Here is a 23061-nt window from a genome sequence, read left to right as displayed (position 1 = left end):
TCAAATGTTATAATCATACAGTGTATGTGTTTGAAATGAAATACAACGAAACGAAAGAACGAAAGGAAACGGCATAGACAACAAGCACAGTATAAGAGCAAATTTATTTGTAAAAGTTTTGGATAAAGGCACAAGGGCTCATTGACACTGCACAGACACGAGCACAAAAATTACGGTGCATAGGCTTTCAAATTTGTTATCTTGTGTTATAATCAATGACCTGAAACCCAGAAAATCTAAAAGAAAAACAAAATTGATCGATTTGGATTGAATGTTTAAGTCTAACGTAACATGAAGTCTTTAAAGGTTGTGAAGAGAAGCAAACTATTTAAAAAAAAAAAGCTCGCGGACATTTCCTCTTGTTGTCCCTTCCAGACAGGGACAAAGAAGATAAGTACTAAGATTGAAGAGTTTTATTGGAAAATTGGCTAAGCCCCATTTATTAAACATTTCAAAGTAAGTCCATCATCAGTTAGAGCAAAATTAAAGCTTTCCAGCAATACCTCACTTGTAACACAACAATCAATATTTTTGAAGTTATGATTAAAAATATCCTGTATGTTCTTATTGTTTTCGTTGCTTTTTAGCAGCGTTAACCAGAAATATCTCAACTTAACAGAAATGGATTTAGCTCGCATTGCAATAAAACTCTTCAATTGTATACCCCTCAACCTAAAAGAAAAAAAAGGACACATTGTTCCTGTTTGCACTAAATACTACACATTAACTTGTTGTCAAAGTCGTTCTGTTTGGTTGTCAGACGATATGATTCAGCCCCAGCATGACGTCATAAAGGTACATGCAGGGAGCTTTTGGGTAGCGCGACGATATTTCTTTAGGCATTCATTTTACACATGAAGTGGCGAACCTGGTTGCCGGTGCAAGGGAGATCGTTCCATCTCGCGTCACTCCCGTACCGATTCATGTGCACGCAGTCTTCGCGACCCTGATAGTTGTCCGGCTGGCTCGGCTTCCAGGCTCTGAAATTGAGGGGCGTTCCGTCACTCCATTCCATGGTGCCCTCCCTCCGAATGTCATTCAGTCCTAGCCACATCATTGCACTTTGCTGTCGAGTGAGGGCAATGTGGACATTGTGCATTTTTTACGGTGCGTAACATTAAAAGAAAAAAGATAATGCAACTTTGGAGGGCTACAATTTTATAATAGTCACCTATGGAGAGCGCAATGTAGGTTGTGAGGAAAGGGGAACTCTTCCTCTTTCCGTTGATACCTAATTATGTTGACAGATGTCATGGACGACTGAGCATATGAACTTTAAAAACAACAATGACAAATTGCATTTTTTCCAAGTTTGCGTGTTATTGTGAAGGAACAATGCATGTCTCACTGCATGGGGGAGATCTGTCGTTGAAAGTGGTCAAATCATCAGGCCAGCCTGCACTACTGCAAGTTCGTGTCTAGGGTTTCTTTTAATCTTTTATGGTTCATACAAACCTTTGACATTGCCATGTTGTTGGTAACTTGGTTCTTCCCATAAAGGGTAAACCATTATCCATTTTTCTCTCCTCATATTCAAGACATGGTTTGTCGCTGCGAACTGTGTTTTGAATATTAACAGAGAAAATGGACTGTGTGGGTTGGCCTCTGTGTGAGAGACCAAGTTATCGGACAGGTGGCCATGTTTAAGGATATGGACCATGTAGAAGAAACCCTAAACACAAATCCTAAACATAAACCTGCATTTGTACAGGCTGGCGTATTTGACCACTTTCATTGACAGATCTCTTCCATGCAACACGCAAACTTGGAAAAAGTGCAATTTGTTATCGTTGTATTTAAAGTTCATGTGCTCAGTCATGCACGACATTTGTCAACATTAGGTATCAATTGAAAGAGGAAGAGTTAACCTTTCCTCACAACCAACATTGCGCTCTCCATAGCTGATAATTATAGAATTGTAGCCCTCCAAAGTTTGATTACCTTTTTTTTTTAGTACATTCTGTATATATATATATAAATGTTGCAAATTCAAGAATCACATTTAAATGTAGCGATTACGGGGCTTTTGAAAAAAACATCTCTGTAACCCAAACAACAACAACAACAAAAAAATAGCATAATTACGTTAAAAAGATTCATCTTTCCATGAAGTACTTGATTAGTGAATAGTGAATATGAAAGACCAAACAACAGAAATGTGGTTTCTATATAGGGTTTGACAACTTAATACCTAAGCAGTTCTCGCGTGCTTGCAGAACTGTCTATTTTTACTCTAACCTACTAATCTATAGAAATGTATTATGTATAAGAAGTGTGTGAAAAAAACCAAAAACATGCCGTAATAACACGACCGTTGAGCCGTTGAGTAATGACGAAAATGCGAAATAAGGCCGTGTCACACCTTTCCGGGCAAGCCTTGCGTGCGACTTGCGAAGAACATTTTTTACTACCCGGAGGTCCCCGCAGATGACCCGCACATGACAGTACCTAGCACGTATCTCACTCGTAGTTGCACGCAAATCCTTTTGACCCGCAACCATGTTTAGGCCCTGTCATACCTTTCCGGGCAGGCTACCCGGGGTTGTTGCGTGTGGGGATTTTCCAGCATACCGGACAATTTCTGAGGGCTGACAAGGATTTGGGCGAGTCAGTGCATGTGTCTTACTTGCTGGACGCGTTCCACTTAATTTCTACTTGCGGATATTCTGTGTGACCTGCGTGCCAGGCGCGTGGGGGCTGACAACTCAGTGAAGGAATTCCTCTGAAGGAATGGCAGAAGGCCCACAGAATGTCATTACCTTGGCCGCATACGAGGACTGCGAAGTACGTAGGTAGGAGTTGCCTGCGAGGTGCTGCCGCTAAGGGCCTCCTACTGGCGTTCTGCGTGGACCTCTGCTGGTAATCCCCGTGACTCACCCGGATAAAGTTTTGGTCGTGCTCAAAACTTGGCTGCGGGTAAATCAGACTTGCGTGCGCATCTCCGGGCAACTACGGGCGAGATTCGCGCTAGGTACCTATCAGGTGGGAACGACTGCGGAGAGCTCCGGGTATGCCGGGTAGCAAATTTGTTTCCCCGTAAGTCAACCCGCAAGCCTTCCCCAAATACGATATGACAAAGCCTTGAGCATGCTCAAATCTTGTTCCGAGTGAGTCACAGGGGTTCGCCCGCTGAGGTACACGCAGAACACCAGTAAGAGACTCTTACCGGCAGCACCTCGCAGGCTACCCCAACGTAGGTACTGCGCAGTACCCGCAAGTCACTAGTAACAGAAAACGGCCGGTTTCAAAGCTCTCACGCAGATCACACGGAATACACGCAAGTAGAAGGTAAGTGGCACGCATCTAGCAGGAAAGGCACAAGTGCGAAACTCGCAAACATTCTTGTCCGCCCGTAGAAAATTCTCCTGCGTGATGGAAAATCCCTACTCGCAACAAGCCCGCGTAGCTTGCCCGGAAAGGTGTGACACGGCCTAAAGTTCACTGGAAATACTACAGTGTCTGAGCTTACCCGATCGTGGCTGCTACGGAATGTTTTCAAATGCGAAATATTCCGTAGCAGCCACGATCGGGTAAGCTCAGACACTGTAGTACTTCCGGTGAACTTTTCGTTAGGATTTCTCATTTTCGTCATTACTCAACGGCTATCGTGTTATCATGGCATTTTTTTTTCTTTTTTTTTTTTGGGAGGGGGGGGGTTCACACACTTCTTATACGCGCGCAGTTTCCTCAAGACCGATTGAATGCTATGGTAGGCCTACTGCTAGGACACGATTTGATCATCACATACTATACTGCAAAAAGTCAGGTGTTTAACACCGAGCTTGTGTCAATTTTCCGGTGCTCATTTATAGTGTTAGATTAGCACCTCTAGGTGTCATTTCAAACTATGAAATTGTTTTTTGAATAGTTTTTACTTAATGTTCTCCTTGTTCATTTTGAACCTCAACGAGACAATCAAGAATTTTCCGATAAAGTATTTGATTTTTGAAAAAACGGTGTGAACACGTTTACAACGCAGTAACACCTGTTGATGGTCTCCTATAGAAGCTGGATTAGTGTTATACCATTGGCATTAATAACAGCAATATCAAATCAACACAGATTAACACCAGCGCAGTGTCAAAAAATATCACCACCTACACTGTCAAATTAACACCACGGAGTGCCAAGTGCACACCATCACAACATACTTTCTACACCTGTGGGTGTGGTCCTCTATTGACACTTGATCTATGTTAGATTTGACACCCATGGTATTAAATCTAACACCTATGTTTTTGCAGTGTAGCAGCGTTCTATACTCTCACTACTGAACGGGGGAGGGCGCTTGCGGTAATAAGTATCATACCGACTTTTATTATTTCACACTCTTTGATCTCGAAGTAGGCCTACCACAAACTTTCTGGCAAGTCGTGCCAGACAGACAAATTGCTTGGTAGATCTTTTCCAGTGTAAGCAAGCAAATTTCAAAATGGTGGAAGATGATTGTTAAGGCCCTGCCGAGTATTACATGTATATAGCTTTGACTTAGCCTATTAGAAGTTCCATTCTTTGTGAAAAATATTCTTACCCCCAGCCCACATTGAGACTTGAAGTAGTTGTACACAAAGTTTTGTTCCCCCTGGGAATGGATGGACGCCAGGTGAGCAGTGGCACATGGGCAGGTTGCTCTGTTGAGCGGCCTGAATGTCTTGCAGCGGTTTTCGGCGCCGTTCCAGGACAAATGTTGGTTGAAGTACCTGGCATTCACGATTTAAAAAAAAAAAAAGATACCATGAATCTATATACAATGTAAGTGAGTCGATTAAAAGAACAGGGAAGGAAACAGGCAACAGCCACCAAAACACTAGTCGCATTTGTAAGCGATGAACAACTGAAGGGAGTGGAGGTAATGATACCTATTTGTCATGTTTGTCGAAATCAAAATACATGTATCCTGACTTAGTAATTGTCGATGAGGCGACTATCTTTCAAAATTTCAACAAGTCGTAAATATATAGCTTTCAGCAGTGCATAATTACACCACATCTGTTTTCTTTGCTTCTTTTGTTTTCTTTGTGTGTGTGTGTGTATGTGTGTGTGTGTTCTGCTGTTGGTTTGTGATCACAGCAACATTGATAGGCCTATATAACGAGGAGAGAAGATAATTCTAAGCAAATTGCATGTGGTTACGCTTCGCTGGTACCCAGCAGAACAACAACAAAAAAGAATAATATAATGCACAATTATAAAGGAGATGTTAACTACTGTATGAGATTTCTAACTTTGTTTCCTTTTGTTTGGGGGGGGGGTTGGGGGTTGGTGGTTCTGTAGTAGACTTGTGATCACAGCAACACTGATAATGTAGCGATGAGAGAAGATAATATAAAGAAATTGCATGTGGTTACACGTTGGAGGTGTCATCCACCACTACCACCACCACAACAACAACAGCAACGGACATTTATACAATACACAAAGCGATGTTAACTCTGAGATGTTTAAAGGAGAATTCCTACTCAGAAACCGTACAAATTCAACTTTTGACAAGAGTTTCTGAGTTATCTCAAACTTTCGTTGATGTGTTCTACTTATATTGCTACATTGTTATAAAGCCATGTATGTTTATTCGGGTTTCATTCCCTTTTCAAAGACATCAAAATAACAATGTTACGAATGGATCAGGAAGTGAAGAAGAGGGATAGAAGGAAAAAAGAAACATCACGCACTCAAAATATTGGTTTACTGTACATTGGTTATACCTGTATACATTCAAAAATATTATTGAACTTAGATGAGTAGGCTACTGTTTACTCTTACTTGTAGCAGAAGCGACCGTAGGCCCTCCAGCCAGATGGGCAGGCGGCCTCTGCCCCTCTCGGCCCGGTGAGCATTCCGGCAAAGAGCACGATGAAGAGAGTGGTAGCGAACTTTGGAGTAGCCATCACGATGTCGGGCTTGGAGAAACACAAGTTTGGTGATGAACCGTCACGTTGTGTCTTTCTCCCGCAGAAATAACCCATATTTATACGATTTCGCCCATGCCAAAGTATAGCGGGGTGTGACTTATCTGATATGGGCCTAGTTCTCATGTATCACGTTTTATCCACTTGACGAAGTGCCAATCAAAAACAGCGCTTTGACGCGGATGAAGAAAAGAAATCATGAGAAATCCAAGGCATCATCTCAACTCACCTTTTAATATATGTCATTAGTTTTCTATTTTCTATTCACATCACAGACACCCACATATTCAAAAATAAAAGAAAGTATCTACTTACAGGAACTTCGCAGTTCAAATGTATATTAGCTTATATTGTTTCATGATATCCTGAGGCTTTACGTGACGAAGTGGATATCCAAATATGTGCCAATATTTTTGCCATTTGTCTTCAGATTACTTCGATACATCTAAAAAAGAAAAAAAAACTTTCAAAATTATATTCTGTTACTGATGTCATCTGTCAATCATTGCTACAGTACTAATTTGTAACCATAGTAATGATGATATTAGTAATAATGAGTAGTCCAATTGACAAAGTGCCAATAAAAACACCTCTCTGACGTGTGTAAAAAAAATAATGAGAAACCCAAGGTTTATTCTATTCACATCACAGACAAGCACATATAGCACATATTCAAAAAGAAAAATTAAACATTATCTACTTAAAGGAATTTCGGGTAGCCAAAAGAATATCTAAATATGTGTCATATATTCTAAATAGTATTTTTATATCCTTCTTCAGATTACTCCGATACATCTTGCAAAGTAATACTTTGTTGGTACAGGTAATGTAATCTGTTAATAAGAGCTAAATATTACATATTAATATAATTATGTGATCTTGCATCACAATCAAAACCAACAAATAGTCGCTAGATATGGATTTTCAGGTAAGGATAGATTCTGAAAAATCAGGCTCTAAGCTTTGAAATGATTCATGTCCCAATTCAAATGGACTTTCCTAACCTATTTAGATGATAGAAAGAAAGTATACACTCTGGAGAAGAGTTTGATACTAAGAAAATATTCTACAGAAAAGAGCCTCTAAAGTTTTTGGTCTATTCAAGTACAGTGTCTAATCTTACCCAACCCTACTTACTAGTATGCTCTGTGCAGTAAATTGAACAAAAAACACAGGAATTGAAACTGTAAAACAACCACAATGAAAGGATCATAAGATTGAGCTAAAATTTTGCACACTATTAGCACACTCTCTCCATGACTATCACAATACCAACTTTCAAAACAGTAGCAACATTCTTTCAAAAGTTACTATAGAGTTGAAAGTGAAGAGTGTTTAAAGAGTTTTCAAAAATGAAAATGGACCTTTAAGGTTTATAACTTATCACTTTATTGCACACACACACACAAAAAGTTCCAGAAAAATTGCAAAAATGTGATTTCCCATTCGTTTTATGATCCCAAAGGTAAGAATTATGTAGAAGAAGAATGGTTCTTCCAGAAAATATATAAAGCTTAAGAGTAACAAGGCTGTCCCATTTCACTTACTAGTATTTAGAGTCCTCACATAAAATCGAATGTTTGATTTTTTTTTTGTTGGTTTTGGTGATGCACGGGTTTTAAGATAATGAAAAGGATAGTTAGTCTAAAAAATAGAAATGTTATTATAAGATATATGACACTAATTAAAATTTTCATTTGGCCATAGAATATTTTATGATTATATAATATTATTGTAATAGACATATTGCGGTAATCATAACTCATCACAAGACAGCATGCACATAATATATACAATTATATATAATACACTCAGCAAAAAAAGTAAGTTCCCCCCTAGCATTTTTGGATATATCTCAAAAAGTATTTTACCGATTTTCATAATTCAAACGGAAATGGATAAGGAATTTTATTACTCATAACATGAATGGCAAATCATTGCCATTCTTGCTCGCTTTTCACTTAATGATATCCCAAAGATTCTCTTCTGAATTACAGTCAGGCTATCTTGCAGGCCACTCCATACGTTCGATGCCATTTCCCTCAACAAACTGATCTACAACTTGAGCGCATGATGCAAAATGACCATAGGCACATTAATGTGATCAACCCAGATTGGGATTACAAATCACATGGCTTCTACCAACTTTTCATATTGAAAAGGCTATTGTTTAAAAAGTATGCATAACATCTTTAATAGGGAAGCACATTGTACCTGAAGAAATTCCTGAGAATTGCACAATTTAAAAAGGTCATTTGCTAATTTACATAGGAATGTATATAATATGCTTCATATAGCCTGAAGTGCAACTTTTTTCCCATGCATTTTGACATAGAATGCGTTTTTTTACACCAATGATAATATCTGGTGGCAATGATATGCCACTCATATTTTGAGTAATGAAATTCCCTATCCATTCCAGTTTGAATTATGATAATTGGTGAAACACTTTTTGAGATATGTCCAAAAATGCTAGGGGGAAGTTACTTTTTTTTGCTGAGTGTTATATACACGTGTATATACATCTTGTATACAGTGCGAGAAGAAGAGCAATCGTGGACGTAGCTAGTGATCAACGTGCGTGTCTATTGCCGAGCTTTCGGTCTCATTAGGACCTTCATCTTGGCTGTAACGATACAAAAATGACTCACTCGTATGGCTACACTGATAAATATATGAAGAGTTTGTTCGCAAAAACCGATAAGTCCATATTTGAAGATTTTGAAGTATTGTCTCTGTCATATAGTACAGAATAATACCTTTAAAATGATATATTGGTCATTCCATATAAAGGTACACTTTTGAAGTTATGATCAAAAGAAGCAAAAATTTTCTTATTATTCTCGTTATTTTTCTTGACCTTTAATCGCAAATATCTCCATTTAGCAAATATGGACTTATCGGTTTTTGCGAACAAACTCTTCATATATGAATATATACTATACACTAATATAAATCTAACTGGCGTGAGTCTATAATGACTATGTAATCAATCAATCCGTAATTGTATATCAGAATACAATAATAATTTACATAATCAATTGCATATTATTGAATACATTTCATATCAAACTCGTGTTATTAATTGAGATGAAGGTATATAACAAAAACACCAATTCCATATCTTCATATTGTGTGTTGTATAACATAAGACTGTAATAGTATCAACATATCAACATATCAACAACGTCGACAACATAAAAATGTCTAGTTTGATACAATTACGGATTGAGTTATTACATAGTCATTCGATAGACTCACGCCAGTTAGATTTATATTAGTGTACTATGTATATATATATATATGTATATATTTATCAGTGTAGCCATACGAGTGAGTCATTTTTGTATCGTTACAGCCCTGATGAAGGTCCTAATGAGACCGAAAGCTCGGCTATAAACACGCACGTTGATCACTAGCTTGCTCTTCTTCTCGCACTGAATAATAATGAAGGAGCTGCACTGGTGCTGTAAAATGGTCGAGACCCCTTCTCGCACTCTCTCTCTCTCTCTCTCTCTCTCTCTCTCTCTCTCTATATATATATATATATATATATATATATATATATATATATATATATAGATAGATAGATAGATAGATAGATAGATATCATACATATTGTAGTTCCTTTAACACAGGTATAAAAGCATGTTTATGAAAAACACCTGTCAATCAATTTAGACCAAGCAATCTGACTCTGACATGTACATTAGGAGCATAAAAGAAGTAGGATGTTTTTGAGATGATACCAGAGCAGTATTAGCAGTATATCTAGTTTGTTATTATCTAACGTCAATATGATTTACGGCCATGTTTCCCTGTATGTGGTATACTATGATTGAGAGATCATACTCGGTGTACCAGCATGAAGACTGCAACCATCATTATCTGATATCATGATGAGTCATTCTGTGTTTCTTTGTTCGAGCGCGAAGTATCATATTCAATGTATTGTGGAGAGTGGAACCACTATTTTCTGATTGTGATTTACAACTGTGTTCCCGGATGGCGCTATGATATGGACTCGGCAGGAAGTATCATAGGTATAATGAAGACTAATACCGGGCTTGAATTCTTTATTTGTTATTAGGCCTATCTGATGTCATTATGATATCTGTGTTCCTTTGTATGGCGCTGAGATATGATTTAGGAAGAAGTATCATCTGTTATCATTTATGGCGAATGAAACCATTTATCACTATCCTCGTCTTGATGACATGATTATGATTTACGACTGTGTTCCAATGTATGGCGCTATGATATGATGAAAGCAGGAAGTGTCGTTATTTGTATTAAGTATGTTACGAAGAATGATACCCGACCAGGACTTTTACTCTATATCGTTATCATTATTCTAGTGTCCTTTGATTTACAACCACTTTTCTCTGTCATGTCTGTACGGCGCTATGATTTATTAAGCAGAAAGTATCATACGCGTGAATACTAATAGTTATTGATTTATTCGAAATTTTGTATCATAGGAGATTTTTAGACTTACACTCCTTTGTTGTTGCTTTTCTCTCAAACTCAACGAATATATAATGCTGATATCCTAGCAGGGAAATTCAAATTCAAACCATGTAAATGTTTCGTCAATTGGCATGCTATAGTACATGTAATAGTCTTCTTAAGGTCTCGTTAATGGTCGTGGCGTTTTTAATGGATTTAGATGGGTACATCACATCATACAAAATTTCACTCTTTAGAAATAAGTGCGGTAAATGAATTTGATGTACTCCCCCTAGATAGATCTCTGAATCATTAGTTCCATCCCGTGTCCTGCGATCCATCTACGAATTAGACCTGGCCCCATACTACGTATCCGCTATTGCAGTCATGCTTTCGCCGTCGCCGCGCCTCAACAGGGTAGGCCCTACTATGGACTAAGCCCCCCCCCCCCCACTACATCAGAATCACAATCTCACTAGATATATTTAAGAGACCCTGAAATCCAAATGCATGTTGATTTGTGTTGATTTATGATACCCTCAACATCACTTTTGTGGTGAAACGAATATCTAGAAACATTCCATATATTTTTTTTACGATTTTTCTTCCATTTTTCTTTAGATTACTTGGGAACGCCTACAAAAAATCCTTCCAAACCGATATTCTTCAGATGACCTCATCTGTCCATCATTGCTAAAAGTACTGAAATGTTTAACAAAAGACATGGGAATGCACCTTCCCCTCGACTCAGCATAACTTGCATGTTTCTGTGATATTAATGTGACTAACAAAAGACATGGCGAGGGAACATGCAAGTTATGCTGAGTCGAGGGGAAGGTGCATTCCAATGTCTTTTGTTAAACATTTCAGTACTTTAGCAAATGATTGACAGATGAGGTCATCCGAGGAATATTTTTGGAAGAATTGTTTGTGGGCGTTTACAAGTCAGCTAAAGAAAAATAGGGGAGCAAAAAATCGTTAAAGATACATGTATATGGAATGTTCCTAGATATTCGTTTCACCGCAAAAATGATGTTGAGGGTATCATAAATCAACACAAATTAACATGAATTTGGATTTCAGGGGCCCTTTAAGACCCTGCCGAAGACCCATTTAATGGAATCAATATAACTGGAAATTATTATTACACACACACACACACACACACACACACACACACACATACATTCACACACACACACATATTATTATCATAGCGCTGAAAACACAATGATTTTTTTCTTTTTTTATCAAATTTCATTTACTCGACAGTTATCATGAAATTTATGATCATTATCATAAGGAATGATATACTTACTTCGAGCAGACCCCAAAACCCCCCCCCAAAAAAAAAAAAAAAAAAAATCCCTTTTTCAGGGCAAGGAAATAGACAAAATGAAGAAACAAAATCATTTCAGTTTATGGAGTTCTTTCATTCTGTAGTGCGATCATTAACGCGCCCACTAAATATTTCATAGTAAATAATGAAACCACCAGCTATCAATCAAAAAGGACCAAAGCATTAAATTTGATTACTGATGAAAACACAAGTTAGTATACGACTGCGTAGCAGCATTGAGGTAAAAAAAAATAACTAAAAGAGGATAAATGTAAGACAAAATTTGCCCTCATCAAGAAATCTCTTTGTACCAGCTTTTATAATCGTTTGTGATTTATGAGCGATACACTTTGACATGGATACCGCTAAGCATGGTAGTATTAGATGTCTGTGTATTCGCACAACCCTGTCTTTTGTCTCTTTTCAAGTCTTTTTAATAGCAGCGATGTACGGGAGAAGATAGCCCTTGGTATCGAGTGTTATGGTTATATTGTCGATAATTTGTTAGTGTTGCGCGTCTCATCACAGCACGGATGAAGTTGGCAGCGTGTAGCAGATGTATGAAATGGCGTTCAACCGTGTCCGCCAATTTCATGAATGTGGAGACTTTTTATTTCATAACAATCTGCTCGTAACAAGAAAATATTGATCATTGACTTCACTTCTATGTGAGCATCTTTTCAATTGCTTTTTTTCTTTCTTTTTTTAGGGCGGGGATGACTTCTGGTCAATAGTTGGTAAGAGTTTAGGTAAACAGTCCCAAATATAATATTTATGAGAATAAAAATGTCCAATTCATTGTACTATTTGTTTGTTTGTTTGTTTGTTTGTTCATTTCCATCTGAGAAGATGGCTGGATAGCCCATATTCAGCTACGCTATAGCTGGTCTTCCATGGGGTCCAGTTGGATGTGAGGTGGGACCACTTCACCGGGTTTAAACACCCTGCTCTTTGCGATGAATGAATGAAGTGGGATCTTGTACGTGCATGAGTTGTGACTCTCTCATACACGGGACCTCCATTTTATGTCCTATCCGAGGGACAGAGTGTTTTGCCTCTAGCTAAGTATGTTTACACACAACATTGCTCAGTCCAGACTCGGGTTCAACCCGGGTCATTAGGATCGTGAGGCAGACGGGCTACCGACTGAGCAACTCACCGCCCTTAAACTTCCCATGCATTTTCATAATGCAAACAAGCCTTGATAGATAGAGTATGGATTCACAGCATAACTATGGAATCATCGTTTTGTCAATAGTACAGCAATTAGAACCTCCTGCCCTTATCAAAACCATCCTTATGATCGCCGAAGTCAAGACGATACCAAACGATACCAAAACGATCAAAATCAATTTCTTACATCTATAACTTGCTCACATTTCAGTTTTTAACATGTTTAACGTCTGCGTTCTTTGTCAAAACACTGTTTTGACCGGTGTGCAATTATGAAAAAAAATATATCATGTGAAAATACTTTCCGTATTTAGGATAGACCATTGATTCCCAGGAGGACCTAAGTTTGCTATTGATTGAGGTGGTTTTAGTTTTCTTTTACTTTTTTGCTCTTTATGCGGAAGGTGACAAGGCACCGACCTAAAATTTAGGGTAATTAATTATGCAACACACGTTCAACTGGTTCTTGCAGTTTTTTTTTAAATAACAAACTTTATTGCTTTAAAAATAATTTCAAACATGGCAACGAAACTCTGTCCATGGCATCAATCTATCCATTCTCGGTACTTGTGATATTATTTGGAATACCAAAATGACATTATCATAGTGTCAAGGGGGTTGAATTTGGTAAACCTATGGTCAAGTACTAGTACTCGAATTGAAATGATAAATGCATTAAGGAAAGACACACATTTGAAGAAAAAAAAGACTAATGATAAGAAATGTTATTCCTATATTGCAGATATGTGCTATCTATGTAGCCACGTAAAAAAGAAACAAAGAAACAAACAACGTACAGGACTGGTGTATGCAGCATACTATAAATTCCACTCATATTATTTCTGTCCAACTTGATAAGTACAACATAAATATTTTATGCTATATCATCTAATTAGCTAATCTATTCGATATAATGGTCACAGATTAAATTTGGCTAGAAAGTTTGGCTAGAAAGTTTGGTATTTGATATATTGTTTCAATTCTTGTATATTTATAATATAAGATACACAAAATTGGTTGTGCTAGTATTTGATTTATGTTGTTTGTTACTTATATTAACACATACATTATGCATACTACCTTGAAAACACTTAGATACGAGGAACAAAACGGTTCCTAATCACTGAAAAAAAAACACCCCAAAATAGTAAAAGCAATTCACCGTTTTCCCTCTTCAATTAAAATCCTGGCATTTTGATTTAAAGCATTTCTGTTCGATTCTGTCACTTGCATTAAAACACACACTTATGTACATTACCCTGTAAGCACTTAATACATAATATGGTATACGAAGAAGCCATAATTCTGTAATCTTACTTATTATAATCTTACTTATTATAATATAATAGACCAAGGCAACGACATCAAAATTAGAAGATATTGTCTTCTAATTTTAATGTCGTTGCCTAAGCATAGATAAGTTCTCCGTAATAGCCAAAGCAGTTCACCAAATTGTTTACATTAACCTCTTGAAGTTATATTACAAAAGAAAAAAAATGGTCTTGTAAACATTACTTCATCGAAAAATCAATGTTTAGTATAATTCCTTCACTAATTGTGCATGTTCATGTTGTGTATTTTGTTTACATCATCCTGGTCGCAATCTGCGCTCAAAAAAAAAATCTCCTCTCTGAAATGAATGTCAAATCTAAGACATTTGGTGATAGGGCTTTTGGAAAACTGGCACCCTCATTATGGAATAATCTCCCTCTCAGTATGAGATGCATTACAGATTTTGATAAATACAAATATCTGTTAAAAACTCACCTTTTTGACAATTGTTGATTACATGTTTGAATAGAGAAATATATGATAGATTTTGTTTTCATTAATTTTGTACACGCATAATAACTATCTCATGGTATTATGCGTTCTAAGAACTGAATATTATTATCATTCATCTGCTCTTACAATGTTTACTTTGCGGAATATACGTTGTAATAGTCCATTTTCTACCAACCAACTCCTCACATCTTTCACACAGTTTTGTGTTATGGCTTTTTTTTTGAGAGGGGAACTGATGCCTCAGATATTCACAGAATAACGACGTTACGTTTGCCATGGTGATGAACAAAAATATGTAATAAGATTTATGAACACGACCGAAATGTCCATAATCTCCTACAGTTTTAGTCAGATACCTGATAACATCTATTTGAGAACTAGATTTCTCTGCTTAGAGATGGATCTAACCTGACCGTCATCTATGTCATAATTGTGGTGTTCCAAGTGCGCACACGTGTGCTGATGCATAATTCATATTCAATTGAGTTCAAATAAAATGTTATACACGTACAAATTAGAACATATATCATTATTATTATGTAACACTGCATTAATTGTGGAAAGGCCATTTTGTGTATATTTTGTATAATATATATATATATATATATATATATATATATATATATGTATGTATATATATATATATATATATATATATCCGAGCGTGAACTGCATGACCGCATTAAGCATTCTCACATGAGTGGGTGAAAGTGGCACCGCAGGAATAGCGAGTTTGCTGCCAGGTGGGATCGGTTTAGAGGGCTCTAACGCGGCGACGGAGCTTGTTCGTTGTTTGCGAGGATTGATTTTAATACTGCGGCCCGGGATGCGAATACTGAGGGTTCCCTCCTTTCTGAATGGAAACTGACGAACCTGAAAGGAATCGACAAGAATGATGACAAGACACTTAGTAATGACATTGGAATGGTTGAATGGTCCTTTGAATGATCGATTCGAGACAAAAGTAAGGGTTGCAGAGTGGCAAAACCAGATACACCTAACCACTGATGGAGTAGTTTAATTCCGACGTACAGTACCTTTCTGACTCGCTATATGGCTTTATACATATTACACGTAAAAGGGACAGCAACTTTTTCAACCACGTTCATTTTTTATCTATTACTCTTATGTGACGTTAAAGATGCAATCATTATGTCACTGTTCTTTGTACATTTCGACCTCATTCGCTTTCCTCAGTTCCCCTGAATTCCCTCACATGATTATCAAACAATGCATTAATGATTCACTTACCATGAGCGTAGGCCGTGTTGTAGGCCCCATCATACTGGACGGTTGAAACACCGGGATAGGCCGGGGCAGTCGGAAGCGGCGCCACCGACGTTCTCCCCTGAACAACGATGGTTGTCTGCCAATTGAATTGATACCAATACAAATTGGAATTAGTGACAAGGCAGAAATTGTTGTATTATTATACACATACATATATGTGTATGATACACTGTATACAATATATATACATATATATGTACATACTATATACATTATATATATATATATATATATATATACATATACTCTAAATGCAATAGATTTAAAATCAATCTGTAAGATTGTGGTTTGGGACAAATCCACAGTTAGACTTAAAAATTAGATTGACTTCAAAATCTGTCAGATTGAGATCTTAAGTATAAGTTGGATTTGTCCCTCATCTCAATCTAATGAATTAAGAGTACATAATTATATATATATATATATATATACAATATATGTGTGTGTGTGTGTGTGTGTGTGCGCATGTGTGTGTGCTCAAATGTGACAAAAAAAAGGATGTCATGACACTCTCATGTACTGTACTTTTAATCTTTAAGACGTGACACATGTAACCAAGAACCAAAGGATCTGCCTAAAACTCGGGAGGTAAAGAGTGGGCTTGAGTTTCAGGCACTGGGGAGGGAGGGGCAGTAAGAACTCTGTCTCCGTGATTTAAAATACTGTGCGTGTGAATGTATGTTAGTGTGTTCGTTACTGTCGAAGGGTAGTTTTTTGTATTCGCATAGTCTGTCAATAAAGATTAATTCCAACAATAACATTTTATGATGCAGATCTTTGTGGCGATGTAGTGTTCAGTGTTTATTATATCGTTTATTTTGTCGTTAAAGGGATGGTATAGTATTGGGGGAGATGAGGATTGGGCTGGAACTTTTTGCGCGATACCAAGAAACCACTTATGAAGTAACACAGAGCATACCATTCTAAGAGGAATTCAAAGTTTATTAAATGAAAATTGGTTTCAGAATGGCTAAGACATCCAAAAGTGATCCTAATAAAAGCAGGGCCGGCAGAACGGGGGGGGGGGGGGGGGGGGGGGGGCACTTTTTGGCTCAGGAGGGTGTCACCACTTTTTACCACTTATTACCCTGGGAGTGCGAAAGTGGCACTTAAAAAATAGAAGGAATCCTTGATGTGTGAGCGCAGTGAGGCCTATGTTTTGCGCTGAAGACTCTTTTTCTTTGTCAGCTTAAGAGACCCGGAAGTGGCACCCAAAGTTGCGCTGAAGGTTTTTTGTTTTGTTTCGTTTTGGTCTGTTTGGTGTTTGGTGTTTTTGTTTGTTTTTGTTTTTGTTTTTGTTTTTGCTTGTTGGCTGATGAAACCCGGAAGTGGCACCAAAAGTATGAAGTATGAAAACCGTACGTATCGCCGGCCATGAAAAGGTGGGACCCACCTTTTATTAGGATTGCTCTGTTTTTTATATAATCAGCCATTTCAAAACCACTTTTCATCAAACAAACGTTGAATCCCTCTCATTATCTCACGAAAAGATGCTGCAAACCTAAAGTAACGTCTCAACCAAAACTATACGATCCCTTAAAACTTTTTCATTTTGTTAAATACAGTGAGGTAAAAGAATGTATTCCTTAAAGGTAAGCAGACTGAAGATCTCTGTCTGCAATAAACAGTTCTCAGTTGAATTTACCGTTATTGGTGGAGGTACGGAGCAGCTGAGGCATGAGGCAGTCAGTGACGCTATGAGTGTGATAAAACTCAGAGCAGCGATGGTCGCGTCGACCCCAATACGGCTCTCCTGCAAGGATTGAAATTAAAGCTATTGACAGCAAGGATACATTTGATACTTCACGACGTTTGCATATGATAAGTGTAGGAAATACGAGACATTGATATTATTGTAACCAATCATTCATTTGAAAGGAAAGTTTTATGCTTATTTCATTATTAGTAGCATTTTGAGGGTAGCGCTGGAGGTGTTTGTAGCTCGAAAGTAGGTAGGGCCTACAGCGATGCGATATTCATGCTCTCTCATGCAGTCATCAAACATTTTGTTGTAAGCATATACAGGCACTTATACACTAACCATATTATAATGATTGACCTCCGACCCTTTTCTGCACTATGAAAAATCACAGCCAATCAGCACCACTGTTCGAAGAAATTTATTCATGATACTTTTCGTTACTTTTTGGACAATGAAAGGATATCACGAGTAGAAAGGACCAACCGTATTATAGAATAGGAATGGTGACCGGGTGAGACTCCCTTCTGCCTCGTGAATTATATCTTCCCAAGGGCAGTGTCTCATGAAACTTGTCGGCCACTGACAACTGTTTTAAGCTACGGAAATCCTTGTATCTGATTGGTTGAGAGCAAATTTGTACATGACAAAACACTTTGATGAAATGCCCCACAGATCTGAGAAAGCCATCGCCCTGACCTCTCCAGTCTTAATTGGCGTTCTTCGTTCACGGCTGTCACTGCAAACTGTGTGCGCATTTGAAAGCGGCTAACTAAAAAATGGACCTGTCACATCTCCCCTAATAGTTTTAAAACGCGCTTAAAAGTATTACATGTATTTACCATTTGCAGATGAAACATAAACGTAGCTTCTGTGCTTTAAAATAGTTCTAAACTGTGAGTTGGGGATAAAAACAACCACCGTAAAAATTTTAATCAAGATAATGTTAAGAATTGTCAGCTATACAAACTGGCCCGAATTCACGAAGGTGGTACGAATGAACCCACGGTTTAAACCACGGACAGATACCATGGAGCGCCAAGTGTCGCACGGAATATTTCGTTACGAAATTGGTCATTTCGTTGACAAATGATTAACGAAATTATAATTTCGTGGGCGAAATGTTCATCTTAAGTTACAGAATGTTGTCATTTCATTACAAAATAATCATTTCATCGACGAAATTACTGATCTCGTAACGAAATATTCCATGCGACACTTGGCGCTCCATGGTTTTTGTCCATGGTTTAAACCATGGTATCATTTGTACCACTTTCGTGAATAAGAGTGAACAATAGTTATGATAACATTAATTGTTTCTAGAATAAAGCGTCTTTACAGTTATGGTTTATTGAGAAAAATTGTGATATCTCCTTACATTTTAGGCTTTATTGCAAAAATCTTATATGGTATAGGATGTTTTGTGATACAAACTGTTGTACATATTATATGCATCAAATGCAATAATTCGAATATTTTTAAAATCATTGCTCCCAATGATAAACTGTACCTTTAACATACTGTCTGCCAAAATCAGGTGGGCCATTACGCATTATAATACACCTTTCAAAAACAGTCAGTTCCTTCCAAAGCCTTAAATCACAAATAGAGATTTATGGCTCTGGTTCCTTCCAGAGCCTTCTACGCGTATTACAAGTAGCGGTACTTACGATGATGTATGTGCAAATGATTGCGTAATTAATTCCTGGCTGACATATCAACTCCAGCTCCTGTATAGCCGCAAAGATTGACAGACCGAGTAGCTGCGCTGCACAGGCCCCGGACAGTCCAGAGAGAAATGCGTAAGCTGTAAGCTGGGTGCCGGGGGGGGGGGGGGGAGAAAAAAAATTGTTTCTCGATTGATCCAGACGTTTTTATGGAAGCCTTGCCGAAGCAATTATAAAGTTTGCAGATTCTGACTATCCAGAAGTTCCCACGGAGCAGCCCTTTGCATGAATTCTGATTTGTTTGTAATATACATGGTGATTGCAAATACAAAAGTAATATCAAATTTATTGCAACAAACTGCAGATACAAGGTGTATCATTTCAAGGTTTTTCAAAATGCATGTTCGTTATAATAGAAAAAGAATGTTTATTTGTTTTGCTGCACTTATTTATGGTCTTCTATGTCGTAAATTAGGAGGCATGAGCAGAGTTGTTAGTTTGCTGGATGTTAATAACTGAGCTCAAGCAGTTTTATGGCAATGACACAACGATGTGGGAACCAATTCCAACACTGCCAAAGAAAATGTATCAAAACACACATATTTTTAGTTTAGATATTCACTCATTGTGAAGCCGATCGAGCGACGTTCATAATGACATGGCAGTATGGCGGCGATTAACTAACAAGAGGCCCAGTCCTGTAATTTTTGAGATCTCTGCAACTTCAAAGCAGCCGACATTTAGCTACCTTTGTGACCAACTTACCTTGTTCTGCCCCGAGGTTGACGCCGAGCCAATAGCCCCGGTGACAATGAAGAACTGTGATAGGTATACAAGGAAACACATATTCAGCATAAAACCTAGTAAATATTCCCGGTGCAAGACGTCTATAATGAGCAAAATTTCGCATATTTCAGCAGAAAATATGAAATAAAGTTTCATTCAAGAGCAAAAAATGCACAAAAATCATGGTACTTTGCAGAAGCTCAATCTGATTTGTTTTTCATCACCCGCTCAATCTGATTTTCTTTTAACACAGAATCAGTGCTATAATTAGGTAGAACCTTGTTTTGTATTCCTTGGAAAGAACAATACACACTGTATTGTTCCTCTTTCAGGTGATGTATTTTGCTTGTTTCTTACCTTGCGTATTGCAATAATGAGCTGTGAAATGTCGAGACATTATAGATCATCAGGGCCGGCGCACTGTTTTCAAAAGTGTGGGGACCCACTTCCGGGTTTCATGAGCTAACAAGCAAAAAAACAAAAAGAAAAAAAGGTCCTCAGCTCATCTCTCCCCGTCCCCGCGTCTACTTCCGGGTTTCTTCAGCTGACAAGCAAAAAAAAAAAAAAAAAAAAAAAACAGGTCCTCAGCTCATTCTCTCCCCTCCCATTTTAGTGCCACTTACGTACTTCTGGGTTGAAAAAAGTGTGGGGGCCCAAAGTGATGACACCTTATGTATTCCTTTGTATGGTGCACAAAAAGTGTAGGGGCCCGAGCCCCCACGGCCCCCACGGCTGCGCCGCCCCTGATCATTACGTATTTATGCCATCTTTCGGTATGCATACTAGTACGATAAATGAGAGCGCTTATTGCCTTACTGCTGTACTGCAGTCAGACTGTAGAAGATAATAAATGAATTGTCTTAACAGTGAACCATTTCCTGCCGTGAGTTGGTAATGATCAATTAAGAAGCAAATTATATTCCATATCTAGATTTTAACTCTTTATGTGCCACGTTCGCACCTCTGACTCAGTCGACGGCGTGCCAACTTCGCATATTCTGCTCAACAAACAAAGCCGCCAAGACCGATCGATAAATCGCTAATTACTGCTAATCCCGCGGCACAATGAAAGCGTTTCTCGTGCTTTTGTTCCTCTCATATACGGCTTGCATTCTTTGTGGTGATCGACTATCAAGCGATGTTCCCAACTAGATTTGCTCATATATTCTAAGTTTCTGTCACGGTTTAATGTGCAAAAGTCATGACTTTACAGTTATGTAGCAACTGGTCATTCAAAAGAAAAAATGAAAATAGAGTCGTCATACAATTTATATCGAAACAAAGCTTGGCATTCCTCTTTAGCTTTGCCTAGTATTATGCCCATCTTAACAGAAATTTGTAGAAGTTATACAAATTGGAAAAACAGAATTCTTTCTCAAAGCATGACTACCTTCGTGTCTCAGAATAACGTGGTACACAGGGGGTTTCCACCATGGCACATAAAGAGTTAAACAAACACTCTACATAATTCTCATGTAGATTGTTATAAAGAAAAAAAATCGGTACAGAAGAATCTCCTATCAATAGGATTTAACCACTTCAACGCCGCATAAGTAATTAAGGGAGTATAATGCGCAATCTTTCCCCTTTTTTATGATAACCACAAGGGTTCCCCCAAAGAAATGGCTCCCAATGGGATAATGAATGTTCCCTGTGCCAGAAGTCGGCCTACAGCTGGTATGTTTGTACTAGAGTGGTCCTATCTGGTTCGTTCTGGCATGGTTCTCATATATTTTATGCTGGACGTATTACTGTACCGTAAAACATGCATTAATTATTCGCGGCATGAAATTTTCGCGAATTGGAGCCGACGGCCTTTTTAGCGGCATAAAAATTTGAACGAATTGCCACTGGCATTAAATGCATAATAGTGTAGACGAGAACTTTCGCGTGCATTTTACTTTCGCGAATCTTGGCGCTCGCGAATCATGTCGCGAAATTAAAATGCACGCGAACATTTCTCGTTTTACAGTAAGCATAAGCACAGTCTTTACCACCACTCCACTCCAGATGGCGTTGCCAATATAGGACCAGAAGCATTCGAAGACAATGGCTGTCCCACCCAAGCCGCTGATTAGGATCCCCATGGTGATTTGCAGGCCCGCCAGGCTTCGGATCTTCATCAACTTGCGGGTCCGCTCCTGGGTTTCTCGCAGAGAAACTGGGTCGATGGTGGTCGTGATGACCGGCTCTGGGTATGCCACGGTTGCCATTAATATACCGATCTATAGTCAAGAGAAGAACCTTTTAGTTTATGAGATAATTTCAAGGATCATTTTCACTTGATATTGACAGGGTCTTACGTCTTTTATTCACGTGTTTGTTTCTCTGTTACTGATATTACTCGAAAATTATGATCTGCGGCGTACTGCGGCGTTGATGGATGCTTCCCTTTTCATTTGTTTTCATGAATATTCATCGAAATCACCAACTCGAAAAAGAAGATATCTGAGAAGGTCCTGGACATTATTATGCAATGCGAGTGCACGTTGACTTGCGTCTCCGATAATGTATTCTATTAATCATAAATAGTTATGGTACATGTAAACATGCAGGTTCAGCTCAGTCTACAGAAAGGTGAGTTCCAGAGCTTTTTGCAGGGCCCACATCACGTAAGTGGTTTAGCGGCGATTAACAGATAATGTCATGGACAGAATCGTGGTTTGGAAGATATTTTGATATGTAGATGTATTCAGATAATCTGAAGAAGAACGGTAAAAAAATTTTAAAATACATATCACGTATTTAGGTACTAATTTGTCCACAAATGTGATTATCAGGGAGTCATAAAAGTCAACATGCATTCCCATTGCATAGGTACTTTAAAAACGATATCACGAAGTATAAGATTCAAACGTTGAATATTAAACCAAAGAGCGCCATCAGTAGTCAATGAGCACTGAATATAAAAACACCGTGAGGATTAGAACATTAACACATATTACATAAGCACAGGTCGATATCTGA

At 38.0% G+C, this 23061-nt stretch overlaps 2 protein-coding genes across 2 annotated transcripts; both read right to left on the bottom strand.

Annotated features, from left to right (window-relative positions):
• Nucleotides 1-410: 410 nt before the first annotated feature.
• On the bottom strand, nt 411-5924 carry LOC139728475 (echinoidin-like). The gene is made up of 3 exons (XM_071639414.1): nt 5761-5924; nt 4532-4700; nt 411-1066 (listed from the first exon to the last, which is right to left on the bottom strand). The coding sequence occupies exons 1-3, from the start codon at nt 5883-5885 to the stop codon at nt 836-838; spliced, it is 525 nt and encodes a 174-aa protein (XP_071495515.1). The 5' UTR covers nt 5886-5924; the 3' UTR covers nt 411-835.
• Nucleotides 5925-15282: 9358 nt separating this feature from the next.
• LOC139728474 (uncharacterized) lies at nt 15283-22192 on the bottom strand. The gene is made up of 6 exons (XM_071639413.1): nt 22089-22192; nt 20074-20127; nt 19312-19455; nt 17588-17695; nt 15904-16018; nt 15283-15525 (listed from the first exon to the last, which is right to left on the bottom strand). Exons 1-6 carry the CDS (start codon nt 22179-22181, stop codon nt 15461-15463), a joined length of 579 nt encoding a protein of 192 aa, XP_071495514.1. The 5' UTR covers nt 22182-22192; the 3' UTR covers nt 15283-15460.
• Between the last annotated feature and the right edge of the window lie 869 nt (nt 22193-23061).

Source organism: Diadema antillarum, unplaced genomic scaffold, assembly GCF_040938485.1.
Source record: "Diadema antillarum isolate AM-2024a unplaced genomic scaffold, OU_Dant_1.0 seq00000182_RagTag, whole genome shotgun sequence".
Taxonomy (NCBI): Eukaryota; Metazoa; Echinodermata; class Echinoidea; order Diadematoida; family Diadematidae; genus Diadema; species Diadema antillarum.
The sequence above is the reverse complement of the archived record's forward strand: the minus strand, read 5'-3'. Positions and strand labels throughout refer to the sequence as shown.